The 19822-nt window shown below is 40.9% G+C and overlaps 2 protein-coding genes across 3 annotated transcripts in view; one reads left to right on the top strand and one right to left on the bottom strand.

Annotated features, from left to right (window-relative positions):
* On the bottom strand, nt 1-2149 carry LOC128689648 (uncharacterized). Its single transcript, XM_053778006.2, has 2 exons — nt 2095-2149; nt 1-1067 (listed from the first exon to the last, which is right to left on the bottom strand). The coding sequence occupies exon 2, from the start codon at nt 1058-1060 to the stop codon at nt 581-583; it is 480 nt and encodes a 159-aa protein (XP_053633981.2). The 5' UTR covers nt 1061-1067; nt 2095-2149; the 3' UTR covers nt 1-580.
* Nucleotides 2150-6118: 3969 nt separating this feature from the next.
* Nucleotides 6119-19822, top strand: part of LOC128689719 (uncharacterized) — a 31720-nt gene continuing 18016 nt past the window's right edge. Inside the window, exons 1-2 of one of the 2 annotated variants that reach the window (XM_053778113.2) lie at nt 6119-6256; nt 16895-17253. In XM_053778113.2, coding sequence (XP_053634088.1) covers nt 17080-17253 — 174 coding nt within the window. In that variant the 5' untranslated portion in view covers nt 6119-6256; nt 16895-17079. Of the gene's footprint in view, nt 6308-16894; nt 17254-19822 lie in introns of both variants that reach the window. The other variant, XM_053778112.2, reaches the window with a different exon arrangement.

Here is a 19822-nt window from a genome sequence, read left to right as displayed (position 1 = left end):
TTCTTTATTACTGTATTAATTTATTAATTTTTATAAATAGTGAAAGGTTGCATAGAAAATAGTCCCTATGAGCTATTACAACAGAAACTAATTGATCAACAAATTAAATGACAAATGGATAATAACAAAAAAGATCAGTACACATTACCCAGCTGGATATACATCACATAAATATAATACGAGACATGATTACGACATACGAGATACTCAGAGGATTTGACACAGCTCACAAGGGCACACTTTTTTAAATAAAACGTATATCAGTCGTAGAAAGGATATAAAGATATAGATTAACTATTTTGATGTTGGGAAATACTTTTTCAGTCTTAATGTGTTAAATAAGTGGAATGAGATGAGGATGTGACAGAGACAAATTCGATACATCGTTTCAAAAGTAGACATAATAGAGCCCATGAAGACAGGAAACAATGATGTCGGCAATTGTAGTTGAAAAGACGAGACCAGGAGCTGAGACTCGACCCCTAACATGAATGTTTTTGCTAGTGGAACAAATGTCAATAATGTATCCCTCCCCCCTCCCCCCATACATTATAAATCCAGTATAATAGCTTTAGTCAGCTCAGTACTTCTTGCTGATAGCTTTATACACCGTCTTCGCCACGTCGTAGATGTCATCGTAGGAGACACGGATGGGGTCAAGTCTACGTCCCTCAGAGGTGTCAAAGTAAGTGAGGGCCACTAGCAGGCCACCAACGACCACCATACCGACGATCACCACCAGCAGGAGGTCACTGTCCTTCAACTCAAACAACCCCTTTTCCTTCTGCTCCTGGACCGGGTAGTAATAGTAGTAGTATCCCTGTGGGTCGAAGGAAGCAGGAGGAGACTGACTAGCCTGCTCAGCGCTGTAAGCAGAAGCTGGTCTCGGAGGAGCAGCAGGCTCGGAGTAGGTTGGAGCAGAGGGTCGAGCAACAGGATCAGGGTACGAATATGACTTGTCAACAGATTTTCGGGAAGTGGAAGCTGCCACTCCTTGATAGTGTGTTCCCTCACTACATACACAAGCTACAAGAGCCAACAACAACACCAAAGTCTTCATTGTTACTCTGAAAGCATTGAGAATAATAATATTAGAGTAAAGACAAGAGTATTAATAACATAAAAATAAGAATTACATAAAGATAATAATTTTCCAGTGCAACTTTAATCAAACGGATTATAGTTTTAAAGAGTAACTGCTTTGAATCATACAGTGACTTCGTCTAATCATTCAGTGACTCCTTTGAATCATACAGTGACTTCATTGATTCATACAAAAATTGCTTCAAATCATACACTGTCTGCGTCAAATCACACTGAAACAGCATCGATTTACACATGAGAATATGTAGTAACAGCATCATCTCACATAGTAGCAGTTGTCATACACGGTTAATAAGATAAAGATACATTAATTATACATGATCCTAAGCGCATCATGCATAATTAAGCAAACATTACTTCTATAATCATTCCTTTATCATGTAGCAATCAACAATTAATCATAACACAATTCCCCTATCATTCCCTGATTATACAAACAATACAAATACCACATAACATTAGATGAACAATATCCCAGTCTAATACAAAGGATTCTTCTTTTGAAGCAAAATATATGAACGCCTTTCTTGTACTGATTTTCAGAATTGGAGGCTCCAATTACTCTGAGGCTACGAGGCTACAGGAGGCTCTACTTTTCTATCCTAGACTCGCATATCTACTGTAGGTAATACATGATAGTCCTCAATCTACGTAGAAGTATATAGTTCTTTTCAGCAGATTGCCTCGGTGTGGATTTCCAAATCTCTTTCTACCTGTCTTTCCCATGTAACATTATTGTAACCTTATAGACACCGAAAGCAGAAAGAAAAATAAGCCTTTGATTGGCAACGTTTCACTCTACGGAGAGTTTCTTCAAGTCACTTGATGACTTGAAAAAGTTATTCAAAGAGCGAAATTTTGTCTCGGAAAGACTTGCTCTGCTACATATGTCCCCTGGCTGTACTCTTATGCATATGACTCACGATCAGTAGCTAGAGCTTAAACCTGTTACTCACTCCCATTACAACTTTTGATCAAAAGAGCACCTACGGGATGGGATACACAGGAGCTGTACTGCTGCTGACGGCGCTGAGGTTGTCCTGACACTGACTCATGAAATGGGGCGAGCTGTGTTTTTCTAGCGTGGAAGGCCTAGGCATCCTTACCCAGGCAAGGGTCCTGCTGCTCCCCTGCTCACAATATTTTTTTGTAATCTATATACGTGTAAAATACCAGTGTCTTGCCGTGTGTCTTGCCGTGTACGCCCTCAGTCTCATGCACGATATCTTGATTCTTAGATACACACAACTAATTCTGTAGCGTAAATGGCTCAAAATCCGAAATACGGCAATCATCTGTTATGCCTTCACCCTGTAAGCCCCCTCAGGTAACCAGGGCCCATGTACCCCTACCCTCCCCCTAAAATCCCGTACCCACTCCCCGTTACCAGCACCCTTCACCTGTCCTCCCCAGCAAGCACGGTCTAGCCCTCCCTCACTCCCTATCATCCCATATTCCCAAAGTAGAAAGTAGACTAGAATATACAGATACATTCCTCTCACCACCTTCTATCATGCTCACATACATTCCTTTGTTTTATTCTTCTTTTCTCATCTTATTCATTTGTTTGTTTTAATCACCTGCCTCTTTCAGCAATACGTAGCTTTATTCCCCCCTTCCCTTTTCCTAGTTTTCATCCCATTTTCTCCATTCCTATCATCTTCCTTCTAGTTCTCCGCCCATCTTGTTTCCCTCCTCCTCCTCCTCCTCCTCTTTCCTTCCTTCCTTCCTTCTCCTCCTATTCCCTCTTTCTCATCCTATTCCTCCTCTTCCCTCTTTCAACTCAAGCACTATTTCAGTTTCCAGACTTGGATGTCCACACAAGTACTGATATTAGGAAGCTGCCTCAGCCGGTGACTGGACTCAATCTTAGTGTTAAAATATAGATACAAACAGGACTTTGTTTGTTATAATATATTAATTTTATGCTGAGACAATACTACATGTAAAGTGTTAATAGCGTTAAAATCGTAGTGAAAGCACAAAATCGGATAAATTTAAGATTTTTGTAGAGTCTGTATATTAGATTTATTTTTTTTTCTAGTCAACCCGGTCCAGTGGAACATGTAGTTAGTACTTGTTTGCCTCAGTCTGTGGTAGCATACTCTCCTTGGTATGCTCTTTTAATGTTTATATTGTTCATTTGATATATTACTTCATCTGCGGTGCGCAGCTTCCTTACTGTATATGACAGTTAAATTGTGGGAACAAAAGTTAGCTGTTTTCCCATTCATGATGGATTTCATACATGAGGTAATGAAATATGTCAGCCTGACCTGGGAAACTTCAGCATTCTATTTTGGGTTCGATAACTACGGGAGCTTCAACTATTTCATTGGAAAATGGCCTGAGTTACGCTTACTTGAGAATCATCATCTCGGTGCTGGCCACTGGGAAACCAATGTCATTGAATGCTGGTCGCTGGAAGACCAGAGTTCCAATATGAAAACAATCGCATTCGTGATTTATCTTAGGGCATCATCATCGTCGTCACAGAAGAGAAAACCCCTTAGATGTCGGCTTTTAGGAACAATAGCATAGCAATAATGTGAGTTGTGATTGAAAGTCTCATTAGATGACGAATGTGTATTTCTCTGATATTATTGTTTTGAATTGGATTTAGAATATTTTATAAAATCGCTGTATCTTATAACAAACTATATCACGGTGTTAGCTAATCCACTGTCCACACACAGCACGAAAGAAAATATAACACAACACACAGAGTAGATTTCTTCAGTCGGGTACAGAGGAGACAGCAGAAGCAGTAGAGATGTAAAGACGATGTAATCAGTCCATCACCCTTGAAGACGTAGTTTTGAGGTGGTTAGTCCCTCAGCCTGGAGAACAGGTTTGTTCCATAGTAAGTTTATTCAGGCATACACAAATACAATTACATAGATTATCATACATAGCAGCATATGTGTAGAGAACCTGGGATAACCCCTCAAAAACATTGTTCTATCTGGAACAACGTCCCAGACTGGGGAATGAGAGGCAGTCAGGATCGATGCAAGGAAAGGGAGAATAGGTTATATTCCTTGGATGAAGAGCTCACCGGCTTCATCTCACGCGATTGGATGACCGTGATAAAGCTCTCAACAGCTTGAAACGTCATCCCAACAATATTCACACTGGCTAATCTTCCTGTGCTCTCTTAGCGCTTTTCCCACCACATATATAAATCCATGAACATACATATAGGCCGCGACTTCCTTCAAAGATCAGAGGATCGAGTCTCCACCACTCCTACAGGTGAATGACCCCCACGTTGAACTTCAGTTTAAGTATAATTCATATATATTTATATCCTATATTCTCACCCCATTCTTGCATATATTCACTCGCCCAAGGCGTCGTGTCAGTATCTGGGCGACCGCCTCCGTCACTCCAAGATTGACGATATCCTCGACCTAGTTTCTAATCGACTTCTAAGCCTTCTAACCCCATGTGCTGATTCTCTCTTTATATGTCCATGGGTGTGTTAATGATTAAAAATATTAATAATAATAATGATGATGATGATGATAATAATAATAATAATAATAATAATAATAATAATAATAATAATAATAATAATAATAATAAAAATATTAATAATAATGATGTAAGTGATAATAATAACAGCAATAATAATAATAATAATAATAATAATAATAATAATAATAATAATAATAATAATAATAATAGATCTGATTCAAGTGGTATTACCTCCAGTTCTTCGGATCAAGAGCCCGGTATTTCAAGGTTTTAAGTACTCTTGATAATTACTTTCCTTCCCTTCAAGAGGAGCACCTTGATACTGGTTAATGGCTCTTGATCCAAGGAACTTTAGCTGCACTTTCCATCCTCGGATCAAGGCCTAATTATCCACCAACCTCTTAAAGGAGCTATACCACCCTTACGGGTTTTGCGTTTCTCACGAGACTTTAATAATTTGGTTATTAAGAATAATGCATTAAGCTTGTTCTTTTCCTCCTTATATTTCCATTCTTTTACGACTTGACAATGGTCAGTCATGGCCTGACAATGGTCAGTCGTGACTTGACAATGGTCAGTCGTGACTTGACAATGGTCAGTCGTGAATCGACAATGGTCAGTCGTGACTTGACAATGGTCAGTCGTGACTTGACAATGGTCAGTCGTGACTTGACAATGGTCAGTCGTAACGTGACAATGGTCAGTCGTGACTGCGTCGTCATAAGTCTCCTTTCTTAAGAGCAAGTTTCTGGTTCGTTGTTCCAGCCACGGAAGGTGACTTTGTAGTCTACACGACCTGTACTCCGACATTACGACCTTCCTTGCCCATTACAGCTCCCCTTCTCCATTACAATTTCCACTCCAACATTACAACTTTCATTCCAACATCACAGCCTCCACTCTGACATTACGGCCTCCACCGCTACACTACAGCTTATATCCTACTACTGTAGCCAGTGGTCCTCAATCACGGTATCTGCTCCTCCATTACTGTTGATACCCATCTATGCTTATCACATTTACCTCCCTTCCCTTCACTCAGCATTATCTGCAGCAATAAACCCCTTCCCAACAGCAGTAAACTCTTTCCCAACAGCATTAAACTTCTCAACAGCAGTAAACTCCTTCCCAATAGCAGCAAACTCCTTTTCAACAGCAGTAAACCACGTCCCAATAGCAGTAAACTCCTCTCCAACAGGAGCAAACTCCCTCCCAAAAGCAGTAAACCACTTCCCAACAACAGTAAAAATCCTCCCCAAAACTAGTAACTCCTCCCGAACACTAAACATCTCCCCAGCACTAATAATTTCCCAAAACACCAACAATCTGGCCATCACTAGCTGCCCCCGTAAATTTTCAACACGAATCTTACCGAATGCTCCTCCCCAACACCAGTAAAGCCCATCCTCTTGCCTTCCCAGCTCCTCCCCTCCACGAAGTTCCCACTGAGGTGTGCCTGGTGTCGTGTAACTGGTCGTGCAACAACAACAACGACGACAATAACTTGGATCTCCGTAAAGGGGTATATAAAGAGCAGCGTTGTCTCACCACAGAGGTAGTAGAGAAGACATATTCTGGTGGTGGGAAGGATACCACGCTCTTGTGATTCCTGGAGTTCTCTTGAGATCAAGTAGCATATTCTGCTCTGGAAGGAGCACACGGGCAAAACAAGGTATATTACACTGAGAGCTGCTTAGATCTTTCAGTTTATATGCACCGAGAGGTATGTGTTTTTTTAGTGTATATTCAACTAGAAGTGTGTATCTTTCTTATATATATATATATATATATATATATATATATATATATATATATATATATATATATATATATATATCAATAACAACACTGCGCTAGCCAAGGATTCGAACCCATGTTGTACTGGTCTGCCTCATGGTAAGCGAGAATCATATGACGCTTTAAACCACAGGACCACCCAACCCTACAAGAATGGTGCAGCCAGCACACAGCTAGCTGTTGGACCGCCATCAGAGGGCATACGGAGGTGTGGGAGCTTCTAAGCTAATTTCATTCTCATCCCTGTTTGGTGTACTAGCCTCACGAGCAGCATTTATATATTATTGTAACCACGAACAAGTGGTATTGATCAACAGCTGGCTGCGCCATTTTTGTAGGGTTGGTTGGTCTTCACATGACCACCCGAACCACTGGCAATTTCCTATGTGCGTTCTAGGATTACATGTGAAAAAATGTACGTGTTTCCCTTTGAGTGTTTAATTAGATGTGTTAATTTACTGGAATAATATTAAGAAATTTAATTTCAAAGAAAGCGAGGCACGAGAGGAGTCACAAAACAAGAGCTAAAAGCAGTTCAAATACAGTTAAATCAGATAGAAAAAACTGTCTGTGGTTTTAGGTTTCTCGGTGTACACCCACCGATAGGTGTGATGCTCAGTATATACGATATATGCGAGTATAATTATAGCGACGGAAAGGTCGCTGGGGTGGTCGGCATCATGTTTGTCACGCGAGCCTCCCTAAACAGTTTGTATACAAGTTCGTGTTTGCTCAGACCACTGAGTCTAGCACAGGTAAGTCAGCGTGTTGCCTTGGTCCTCCATAGGGTCATTAGCCACCCACGTATGTCTTAAGACAGCACTGATGAACCGCTGAGTGGTGCCGGCGCTGTATGAGAGAAGGTATGGGGAATATGGCAAGACGGTTTGTATAAGAGTACGCGAAGGTGGGGTGGCCGATGGCTGCAGGTGTCACTGGCTTACTAATGCTAAACACAGTGGTCCGAGTGACGGCATCGCTGAAAGGGTCGTCTTGATGTCCCATCAAAGTGTTTTTTTTTTATGACAAGCATACCACAGTTAGGATACTATATATGACTTGTTAAACCTCTACACAGAGCGAGATATACTACTGTCGACACTACGCTATTTGGAGCCGACCGCACAGAGTATATCAAAACTGTAGAACACCATCTAAAGAGTGACTGTGGATAAGAAGGGAGAGTAGGGTGGGTCATTGTGTATAGGATGTAATAACTACTCCTACTAACACAGGTCTCCACGTCGTGTGGTAAACACATAATTAACCGGCACACAAAAAAGAGGACTGCAAGGCTTTCCAGGGTTGACCAGGCGAAGGAAGGGTGCGGTTCACTGTATACGTCAGTGGGGGTCAAAGGTCACCTGACGTTCCCACGTTCTTGTCACATCTTCTACACACCCGATATACGCCAGGTATACTCTCGAAGAATATCTTTGACAGACACGCACTTGGCAGATGTACTCGTGTGTGATTTCCCCGCAGGCAAACGCATGTCAATCACCAGATTGCGATTACGATCACTTACTAGTACGGCAGCCAGTAACTGGTCATAATTTGACTAAGACCCGTGTCTGGACAGTGTTTCTGACGAATTTGGCATCGACAAGACCACGTAGTTTGTCCCCTTGACGCTGGTGAGGGGCTCTTACTGCAAAGAATTGAACTTATCCTCTCTTTGAGCATATTTCTTGTCTTTTTTAGGTTCGCCCTAACGAGGGGAGGAACACGTCCAAGTCCTTAGATCAAAAGCTCCTCGTCGGCATCGAAAACCCACTCTCACGTTTTATAATGAGTGAGAACATGTTGTGAATAATGTAGCACATTATAAAATATAACGCGTGAGTATAACGAAAACAACAGCCTACGTCAGGAGCGAGAATAACAAGCCTTTTGATTTATTGTCGTAAAGAACAGAACAGCTGATTAGAAATGAGGAAATTTATTTGTATTTTTTTTATTAGTGTCGGAAGATGTGTTTTATTGTAGTGAGAGAAGATTTGTTTTATTATACTTAGCATGGTATAACCCTTGCTAATAGATACCGACAAACTGGTTTAGAAGGACATATGAGCAAACTCTAAGATATATTTATTAGAAAACGTTTCGGTTCTAAACCAGTTAGCGCTGAAATATCTCCCGAAGAGGTACAAGGAGGGTAATAAGACGTATAAATCAGATGATCTTTATTATGGTTGTAAAAATAGGTTATTTTACGCCTAGGAGATAAAACTGTAGTAATAAGATCTTTCACAAGATTCCCCTGGTGCACGCCACCTACACGCCTCTCTTGATGCACGCCACTTACACACCTCTCTTGACGCACGCCACTTACACGCCTCTTTATGCAAGCCATTTACACGCCTCTCTTGATGCAAGCCATTTACACGCCTCTCTTGATGCACGCCACTTACACGCCTCTCTTGATGCACGCCACGTACACTGCTCCACAATGCATGCCTGGTAAAATCTTGTAGCCTCGAATTCCCATTTGGTAATAGCTTTTTCTAAGAAGAAATCCTCGCTCCCTACATGCTGCAGTGACTACTTCGGCACGCAGCTGTCAGAAGGTTAAAGCCGAGTACCATAATCCGCGTGGCGGAGAGCGCTACTTATCTTCTGGTTGGATAAACTGCGTTGTCCCCGACACGACACTTTGATCTGATTCTGCGAGACTCATCTGCGACCTGCAGGATGGCCACTGGTGGCTGGGGCCATCAGTGGCCTTCCATGAAGTGAGTACATTTTACATAATGCTGTAGAGACGACACGGATAAATTGCAGAGTGAATTGGACATATTGGAGTTGTCAAATAAACAGCTTCTAGATTTCATATGTATCAAGGATAAAGTTACTAGACTGTGAGAGGAAAAAAGAAAATCAGCAAAGAAATGCAGCATGTACGGAATGAGACTACAATTCTCGATGAGTGAATATTTATCGAGCATATCACCTGAAGCGCATGTCAACATAACGTCGACATCACGAACGCAGTGAGAGTAGCGAACCTTTGAACTGACATCAGAGATCAAAGAAAAGAGTCCTTTAGCGCCATATATACAATTATACTTGTGGGTCTGCAACATATGAAGTGAGAATTACTCGATCATTTAACAACGTTAAAGACGAGAAAGACTAGGAAGATTTTATCAAGACTTACATGATACTTGGGAAAATTTGGGAGCACGTACAGGGGCAGGCCCGTTGGAAGGCGAGATTCAGGAGCATCATGATATAGTCGTTAGCGAGAGATATGAATGAGTTACAGGAAGGTGAAAAACGCGTTTTCAGTTGCCGTGAGGAAGTGGTATGACCTGGATGAGGAAGCAATGACTACCCGATGTATCCCTTCCTCTCCTCTCACCCCTTCCAATATTATTTACTCTTAATTCCCTCCCTCATCCTTCCCTTGTCTTTCTTCACCTTTTGATCCAACATTCTTCCCTCGTGTCCCCTCGAACACTTGTTCCCAATACCAGAAGTTTACAGCAGATACCTGCCAGGGGCAGCACAGATACACGGGTACACCATCTCCAGATCAGGATGCCAATGATTCCTTAACTGCGTACCAGCATGGACCGGCTGTTTTATATTTCCCGAAAGTCTCGTTTAACTATCGTATTATGCATATTGTTTTGTGGTACGATGGGCACTATGCCACCAGGTGATGGGACAGAGACACAACGATGTAATGAAGCTTTTATTTGCTCCTGGAAATAAAAACTCTCCCTAGAGAGGAACATAGTCTTATTATTATTATTATTATTATTATTATTATTATTATTATTATTATTATTATTACATGTATGGAGGAGCGCTAAACAGATTAGGGGCACTACGGCGCCTGAGGGAATATGTCATCAAGTTCGACCCACGGGAAGGGGAAGTCAGATCGAGTTTGGATCAAGAGCCCTTCTCTGGTTTCAAGGAACCTCCCTTGTGGGGTGCATAGGACTTAATTATAACGTAAGACATTATTACGTAAGATTTTATTATTACTTAAGACTTCATTATAATGGTGCGTAGGGTAGCTTAAGAAGTGTAGCTCGAGAAGTGTAGCTTGAGAAGTGTAGCTCGAGAAGTGTAGCTCAAGAAGAGCTTTACCACTTTATTCCTCTTCCACCTTTTCTTCTAGCTCTTCCACCTTCTTTCCTTTCCTCTTTATTCTGTCTGGAGAATATGCAAAAAAACTTTTACTGCACGTATAAGTACAATAAAATATCTGGATTACTGGGAACGGTTGAAGTCCCTTGATCTGTACTCCTTGGAACGCAGGCGAGAAAGATACATGATAATATACACCTGGAAAATCCTAGAGGGTCTAGTCTCAAACCTGCACTAGGAAATCACTCCAACGAAGGAAAAAGCAGGGTCGCCATGAGTAAGCTACGAGAAAACACAATAAGTGTCAGGGGTCTAAGACTGTTCAACTGTCTCTCAGCATAAGGGGAATTACCAATAAACCCCTGACGGTCTTCAAAAGGGAGCTGGACAGACACCTAAAGTCAGTTCATGACCAACCGGGCTGTGGTTCGTAAGTCGGTTTGCGTGCGGCCAGCAGTAAAACCCTGGCTGATCAGGCCTAATTCACATCGAGGCCTGGTCATGGACCAGGCCGCGGGGGCGTTGACCTCCTACACACACACACACACACACACACACATATATATATATATATATATATATATATATATATATATATATATATATATATATATACACATAATGTTAGTAAGGTTTGTCAGGAAGCAGGACAAGTGTTTCCTGACGCGGGTCTTGGTCATGTGATGACCCGCAACTGGAGCTTTTGGTCATCTCACAAATATTTATCTACACTCCAGCAAATATTATATGCGAGGGAGCCTCACTGTAGCAGTAAGAGACATTGTTTGGTTAAAGGTCGTATTCGCTTAGGAATCCAAAATTAGGTGAGCTCATCTCACTTGAGCAATAAACCTGTCTCTGTGGCAACTGTTTGTGTGTGCTGTTCTGCACCCACCGTCCTCAAGCGGACGGAAACCACAGAACGGGTGGGTTTTGAACCCATGGCGAGTGAGTCGTATAACTTCAAGCCGTGTGTAAGCGACTGTGTGAATCACAACTGGTCCAGCTGGCTATAATAAGAGTGGGTATATTTATACACCATAGGGAGTTAGCAAGGGCCACATTGTGACCACATATGCAAGCCTTTACAGATGACTTTTCCTCTGGATTAATCCTACTGTAGTCAGCTGGCCTACGCACTGGCCTTGAGTTTCACGACTCACTCGCCATGGGTTCTAACCCCATCCATTCCGTGGTCTGTTTGCAATCGAGTGATTACGATTTCGTGAGTCCTAAATAGAACGTTGGGTTGTTCATTAAGGAGCTACGGTGTGTTCCGCACTGCTGGACATAAGGTGCTTGTTACCATTGCCTCGTTGTTGGGAATTACGTACACTATGTAGTTACAGGTTACGTTACGTTAGTCTAATACTTAACCTTGAAATAATATAGATTGTTTTTTGTGGCGTTTTAGATCGCCCGGGAACCATTGCAGTGTAACACGTTCGAAAACACATGCAAATATTGACAAATATACCGAATTTCATGTAAAAAAAGTTATTATACAGGTTAACGACATACATTTTTTTTACTTTGTATAAGTAATTTGTCTTCGGAACTAAATAATTTTTAATAATGCAAATCTGAATACCATAAATATACCAAATTTACGTTTTTGATCACCTGCGATTTCCACAATTTTTTGTTAAGGTCTTAATTCCATCTTGGTCGAGGTTATGTTTATTCCGTCTATTACATACCTTGAAAAATTTGCAAGTGGCACGTTTTTTAAAGCAAAATAATGCCAGTCATATACTGAAACTCCACTGAAACACATTATTAACATGAATGTTTTATTAATCAATATAATTTTGGATACCCATGGGAATATCGTAAAACATAGAGTGTTTCTTTTTTTTAATATACGGTAAATTATGATGATATTCGAAGAAAAACAGCAATCTTGTGTGACACATACAACAACACGGTGTAGAATAACTCCAATAAGCCAGTGAACGCTTCACCAGTTCTGGGTCATCACCTGACAGTGTCTCTGCTCAGGAGACACTGTCTGCTTTCTTGACTAATAAACCACCACCATTCTTAACGTATTATTATTATTATTATTATTACTGTTACTATTATTATTACACTCATGGGGGAGCGCTAAACCCACGTAGGAGTTGCAGAGGGTCTGGGGAATATGAGGTAATCATATTTAATTTATAAAAAAGGCGGGAGGCCTTTAATTTTCTTTGTCAGGAGCCCCTCGCCAGTATCAGGGCCATTGAAGACACTCTTCACGTAGCTTTAATTGAAATCGGAGATAAATGGCGCAGAGTCGACAAAGGGTGAAAAAGGCACAACTGCACAATGTAACTCTGTTAAGAACATAAAAATGGAGAAATACTGCAGCAGGCCTACTGGCCAATACATGGTATGTCCTCATCAAAACCACCCATAAATTTGAAACATTTCGCCTATTGAGAGGCATCTTCAGTTCCTCTCTGCAAGCTGTCTCCTTTCCACCTCTCCTTTAACTAAAATTAACTAAAATCCCACACAGCTGTAACCAGATAAACTCACCCCTCGAAGCGACCTTTACATTTTCTCTCGCGACTCAGTCATCAGAATGCATCACTGCATTCTGAGAAAAACCAGAGAGTGTTGTCCCACATGAGTAAACCAGAGAGTGTTGTCCCGCATGAGTAAACCAGAGAGTGTTGTCCCACATGAGTAAACTACAGAGTGTTGTCCCGCATGAGTAAACCAGAGAGTGTTGTCCCACATGAGTAAACCAGAGAGTGTTGTCCCACATGAGTAAACCAGAGTGTGTTGTCCCTCATGAGTAAACCAGAGTGTGTTGTCCCTCATGAGTAAACCAGAGTGTGTTGTCCCTCATGAGTAAACCAGAGTGTTGTCCCACATGAGTAAACCAGAGTGTGTTGTTCCTCATGAGTAAACCAGAAAGTGTTGTCCCACATGAGTAAACCAGAGAGTGTTGTCCCTTATAAGTAAACCAGAGAATGTTGTCCCACATGAGTAAACCAGAGCGTGTTGTCCCTCATAAGTAAACCAGAGAATGTTGTCCCACATGAGTAAACCAGAGCGTGTTGTCCCTCATAAGTAAACCAGAGAATGTTGTCCCACATGAGTAAACCAGAGCGTGTTGTCCCTCATAAGTAAACCAGAGAATGTTGTCCCACATGAGTAAACCTCATTTTCTTCACTCGACAAGCTCATGATAGAAGGAAAATTAAAAGACACGTTGCAGGAAAGTAAAGTTTCGACTGAGAAAGTTCACTCTGGCTAGAACTTTATCAACGCTGTGTGAATGAAATCATATTCCGCAATGAGTGTCTTTAGTTCACTATTGTCTTCAGTGCGACATTTGGATCCTCTGTGAAACAGACTTACGACGAGAAGGTAGTGTATGCTGAAAATACGTAAATAACACGTTTCGCCCTCCAGGAACTTTATCAGTTCACACGTTTACGTCAGGTTAAACTAAAGTTGATAAATTTAGTCTCTGGTGAACGAGACGCCATCACAATAAAATATCGCAAAGCGCATTGTCCGTCTTATTTACTAGTTAATCTTTCCATTAAAATTGTAAGGGGAAGGGGGTATTTATCTCTGCTTTATAATTCGCGTTATGACGTTTCTTGTATTTTTTTAATGGCCTCTTAGAAATTTGCCCAGTCTGTGTTGCTTGGTATATTTACTAATGTTGCATTTGTTTATATGTGCACACTTGGCTGGTGTGTACATGTAGCTGGTGTACATGTGGCTGATGTGCACATGTGCACTTGCAGTTCGGGGTGGAGCTCACGTTCATTGCGCTGCCCTGCACTCGCCCTCAACCCCAGCCACATTACCACCCAAACATGTACACCCCATCAACCACAACCCATGTACCCCATCCACCTAAACATACGTACCTCCCTTCCACTCATAAAAATGTCCAGCCACACCCTTCTTACCTTCCCTCTCTCACTTTGCAACCCGCTTGAAGTATGCTGTAAAAGAGCTCTTGATACAAGGAATTAGGGCCATTCCTATCCCCTTGGATCACACTGGATTACCTCCCATTTCTTTGTGAATTGTTCCAACCACGATATTGTGACTTCTGTTCTTCAGGGAAGAGTAGTTGAAAAATTGTCTTGTCCCAGCTAATCAAAACAATTCCTCGTCTGAGAATTTCACCTTCGTGGTCTACCACGAAGGTGAGATGCTGAGACGAAAGCTAAAATGAAAAATCACCGAAAGGTACAAGATGAACATAAAAACAATAATAATAATCTTTATTTCTACAAGTACAAGGTGTACAGGCCTAGCTGGCATCAATTGCATGTTATTATATAAAAAGGGCCTTGTTATGCACAGCATTTCGGGCAAATTAGGTCAATTTTGTGTCCAGGATGCGACTAACACCAGTCGACTAACACCAGTCGACTAACACCAGCGACTAACACCAGTCGACTAACACCAGTCGACTAACACCCAGGTACCAATTTTACCGCTAAGTGAACAGGGACAACAAAGATACATCTGCACTGCTGAGGGTTACACGGAAAGAGCGTAGTCGAGAACACAAGTAAACTTTACTCTCTGAACATACTGCTGGTAAAACATTGCATGTGATAAGCCACTGATGAACATGATTCTGAAATAGCGAGACAAAATTAGCTCACACAGGAACAGATATTTGCAGTATCTATCACCCGAGTCAAGAAGTAAACAAAAAAACAGAGAGAAGAAAGACAGAAGGCAGGAGTCCAGCGCTCGTGTCTTCAAATTTATTGAATTAAATACGCTATCCATAACTAGGCTTCACCTCCATGATTCCTGTGTCTCTTTATGACTGACACAACCTAGATTAATATTATTGTTATTATATAGTCAACGAAGACTCGCTAAAACTTTAGGGAATATAAAACGCCTTGGGTATAGGAGGTACTCAGGTGACTCGGTATTTGTACCGAAATCATACCGAATTTCACTATCGATATTTACTACTGATGGAATTTTTACTACTCACTCGCCATGGGTTCAAATCCCACCCGTTCTGTGGCTTGTTTGCAATTGTGTTATTTCGATTTTGTGAATCATGTATGCATGTTGATACGTAAGACACACGTGCAACAGAGAGGTAACTTTATTCCGAAACGTTTCGCCTGCACTGTAGGCTTCTTCAGTCGAGTAAGTTTCGCCTACTGTGTAGGCCAAACACTTGGGAATAAAATTACCTAACTGTTGCACATGTCCTACTTATCAACACATCGGTATTGTATACCATGATCATATTCATGCATACATGTAAATAAGTATACATGGTGTATAAACAAGGAAGATAACTGATGAGGTATTCATACTGTTACCAAAGGTAACATCCTCTCATATCCTCGCCTTTCAGATCCCCATTAAATCAAATTCCCATCCTGTCAGGTTCCCGTCTTTTCAGGTTCCCATTCTGTCAGGTCCCAGTCAAGTCAGAATCTGGCCTATCATGCTCACATCGTCAGCTACCCATCTTGTCAATCATTCAAGACAATACCTATTGTAAGATTGATCTAAAAATGCTCAGAATACCACCAAGGCAGCAGAGGGTACTAAACTGAAGAACGACCTTTGCGAGCGAACCTATTGATAATGTTTGCAGGCGAATCCATTGACGACATCTGCAAGCGAACCCACTGATGACCTCTGCAGGCGACCTCTGCAGGAGAACCCTTTGATGACCTATTCATGGAAGAATATTTATGACCCATGCAGCTGTTAATAGAACCAAGGAAGTACACATATTAAACGAGCGGGTCCATAGCTTGTCAAAAACTCGTGTCATGGTATATTTCTCTGCCTCCTGGCTATTAGGTATTTCACTGCGGGACAACTTTACCTTATAAAAAAAACGGTTATATTTTCTGGCTCTCTAATATTTATTTATTGCTGTCACTGAAATAATTCAGCATTTTTTCTGACGTAATACAGTGAAATGTTAAATCAATTAAATATTTAACACAGAGATAAATAATGGTGGTGTTAGTAGTGATAGTAGTAGTGATAATAGCAGTAGTGGTAGTAGTAGTAGTAATAATAGGAGGCCTTGTTTCAGACCAGGCCTCCTAAATTTAAGAGGAAATATTACTAAAATAACAACTGGTATGAAACATCCACAGGAAGGTACACAGAGTGTATATAGAATGTAAGTAGAGTAAGATGTACCTGCCATCTAACTTGCTCCTTACTTACAAAAGACCAGTAATCTTGCCAGATCATAATAATAATAATAATAATAATAATAATAATAATAATAATAATAATAATAATATTGTTATTATTATTATTATTATTATTATTATTATTATTATTATTATTATTATTATTATTATTATTATTATTATTATTGTTGTTGTTGTTGTTGTTGTTGTTGTTGTTATTATTATTATTAATATGTTCAATCTTACAGACACAAGACAGCACGGATACAGTCAGCACGGGCACAGTCAGCACGGGTACAGTCAGCACGGGTACAGTCAGCACGGGTACAGTCAGCACGGGTACAGTCAGCACGGGTACAGTCAGCACGGGTACAGTCAGCAGTCAGCTGACAGAGTAAAAATCTACAAAATCGCCTTTTCTTGAGCCTTCAACATGAAGGTGACAGCTGTGTGCGTGGCAGCAGCAACACTGTGCACAGCCGCTCTGGCCACTGTCTCTGTTCTTGGGCCCTCCATGCCCCTGCCCAGCCACTCCATTCCCCTATCCAGCGACTCCTCTTTGGAATCCTCCAAAATACGCCAGAAGAGGGATTACGGTATCCAGGCGGTGAGACCACTTTTCTTTCGTTATGTTTTTTCAGGAGTACAAATTTATCGGGTATGTGTTCCCAGTACCCCGGATGTATAGCCTTCTGCACACAGTCGAAGTTCCCGGGTTAAATCTTGGGCGGGAGAAAGCCGAATGGATGAGTCTTCTATTATCTACTAACCCTGTTCACCTAGTGCATAGTTACCTGAGTGTTAGCTAGCTGTGGTGGGTGACATCTTGGGAAAGATGTAACCCACCACAGTCCTCATTTTAAATATGCTACACTGACTGGCTTTCAATGGTTAGCCTGGAATATACCTGGAGATACCTGGAGAGGGTTTTGGGAGTCAACGCCCCAGTGGTCTGGTCTGAGACCAGGTCTTTATTTGATAGGTCTGATTTATATATTCAGTCCTGCTGAGCGCTTCCACTCTTGTTTTATCATGTCTCTGCCCTTCTCGGCAATCATAATAGTAGGAGCATTTGTATTTGTATTGGTAATAAATGGCATTATGGAGGCATCCACTACTCTCAGCCCTCCCACTCCACGAACCATCACTGTATGATCCACCTGCGTTACTATTCTGAATAAATTATTCTCTTCTTTCCTCTTCAAATACTTAGCGTGACAGTTCAGGAGAACAACCTCTGTAACTGAGTTCATCTCGGTAGTGTCTCTCGATTACTGACCGGAGGATCGAGGCTCCACCACCTTGCGCTGAATCTCACACGGGCTTAGATCTTCACATAGAAAAGGCTCACTCCTCTTGCCCTGGTCTGAGGAGCTTTCTCCAAAGCATCTTGGGAATTTTTAATTTGTTCGACCCACAAGGCACAGGTCATGACCTGCCATGTTCACAGTGACTCTGCTCTCCTGTACATATTGTTTACATGATTCTATTCATTCACATATTTTAGTACGTTTTCAGAGTTGATGCATAGTTATATATATATATATATATATATATATATATATATATATATATATATATATATATATATATATATATATATATATATATATATATATATATATATATATATATATATATATATATATATATATATATATATATATATATATATATATATATATATATATATATATATTTTTTTTTTTTTTTTTTTTCAACAAGTCGGCCGTCTCCCACCGAGGCAGGGTGACCCAAAAAAGAAAGAAAATTCCCAAAAAGAAAATACTTTCATCATCATTCAACACTTTCACCATACTCGCACATTATCACTGTTTTTGCAGAGGTGCTCAGAATGCAACAGTTTAGAAGCATACACATATAAAGATACACAACATATCCCTCCAAACTGCCAATATCCCAAACCCCTCCTTTAAAGTGCAGACATTGTATTACCATTTCCAGGACTCAAGTCCGACTATATGAAAATAACCGGTTTCCCTGAATCCCTTCACTAAATATTACCCTGCTCACACTCCAACAGATCGTCAGGTCCCAAGTACCATTCGTCTCCATGCACTCCTATCTAACACGCTCACGCACGCTTGCTGGAAGTCCAAGCCCCTTGCCCACAAAACCTCCTTTACCCCCTCTCTCCAACCCTTTCGAGGACGACCCCTACCCCGCCTTCCTTCCCCTATAGATTTATATGCTTTCCATGTCATTCTACTTTGATCCATTCCCTCTAAATGACCAAACCACCTCAACAACCCCTCTTCTGCCCTCTGACTAATACTTTTATTAACTACACACCTTTCCTAATTTCCACACTCCGAATTTTCTGCTTAATATTTACACCACACATTGCCCTTAAACAGGACATCTCCACTGCCTCCAACCGTCTCCTCGCTGCTGCATTTACCACCCAAGCTTCACACCCATATAAGAGTGTTGGTACTACTATACTTTCATACATTCCCTTCTTTGCCTCCATAGATAACGTTTTTTGACTCCACATATACCTCAACGCACCACTCACCTTTTTTCCCTCATCAATTCTATGATTAACCTCATCCTTCATAAATCCATCCGCCGACACGTCAACTCCCAAGTATCTAAAAACATTCACTTCTTCCATACTCCTCCTCCCCAATTTGATATCCAATTTTTCTTTATCTAAATCATTTGACACCCTCATCACCTTACTCTTTTCTATGTTCACTTTCAACTTTCTGCCTTTACACACACATTCCCAAACTCATCCACTAACCTTTGCAATTTTTCTTTAGAATCTCCCATAAGCACAGTATCATCAGCAAAAAGTAACTGTGTCAATTCCCATTTTGAATTTGATTCCCCAAAATTTAATCCCACCCCTCTCCCGAACACCCTAGCATTTACTTCCTTTACAACCCCATCCATAAATATATTAAACAACCATGGTGACATTACACATCCCTGTCTAAGACCTACTTTTACCGGGAAGTAGTCTCCCTCTCTTCTACACACCCTAAGCTGAGCCTCACTATCCTCATAAAAACTCTTTACAGCATTTAATAACTTACCACCTATTCCATATACTTGCAACATTTGCCACATTGCTCCTCTATCCACTCTATCATATGCCTTTTCTAAATCCATAAATGCAATAAAAACTTCCCTACCTTTATCTAAAT

Source organism: Cherax quadricarinatus, chromosome 22 (assembly GCF_038502225.1).
Source record: "Cherax quadricarinatus isolate ZL_2023a chromosome 22, ASM3850222v1, whole genome shotgun sequence".
Taxonomy (NCBI): Eukaryota; Metazoa; Arthropoda; class Malacostraca; order Decapoda; family Parastacidae; genus Cherax; species Cherax quadricarinatus.
This window is presented reverse-complemented; position numbering and strand designations above follow the sequence as displayed.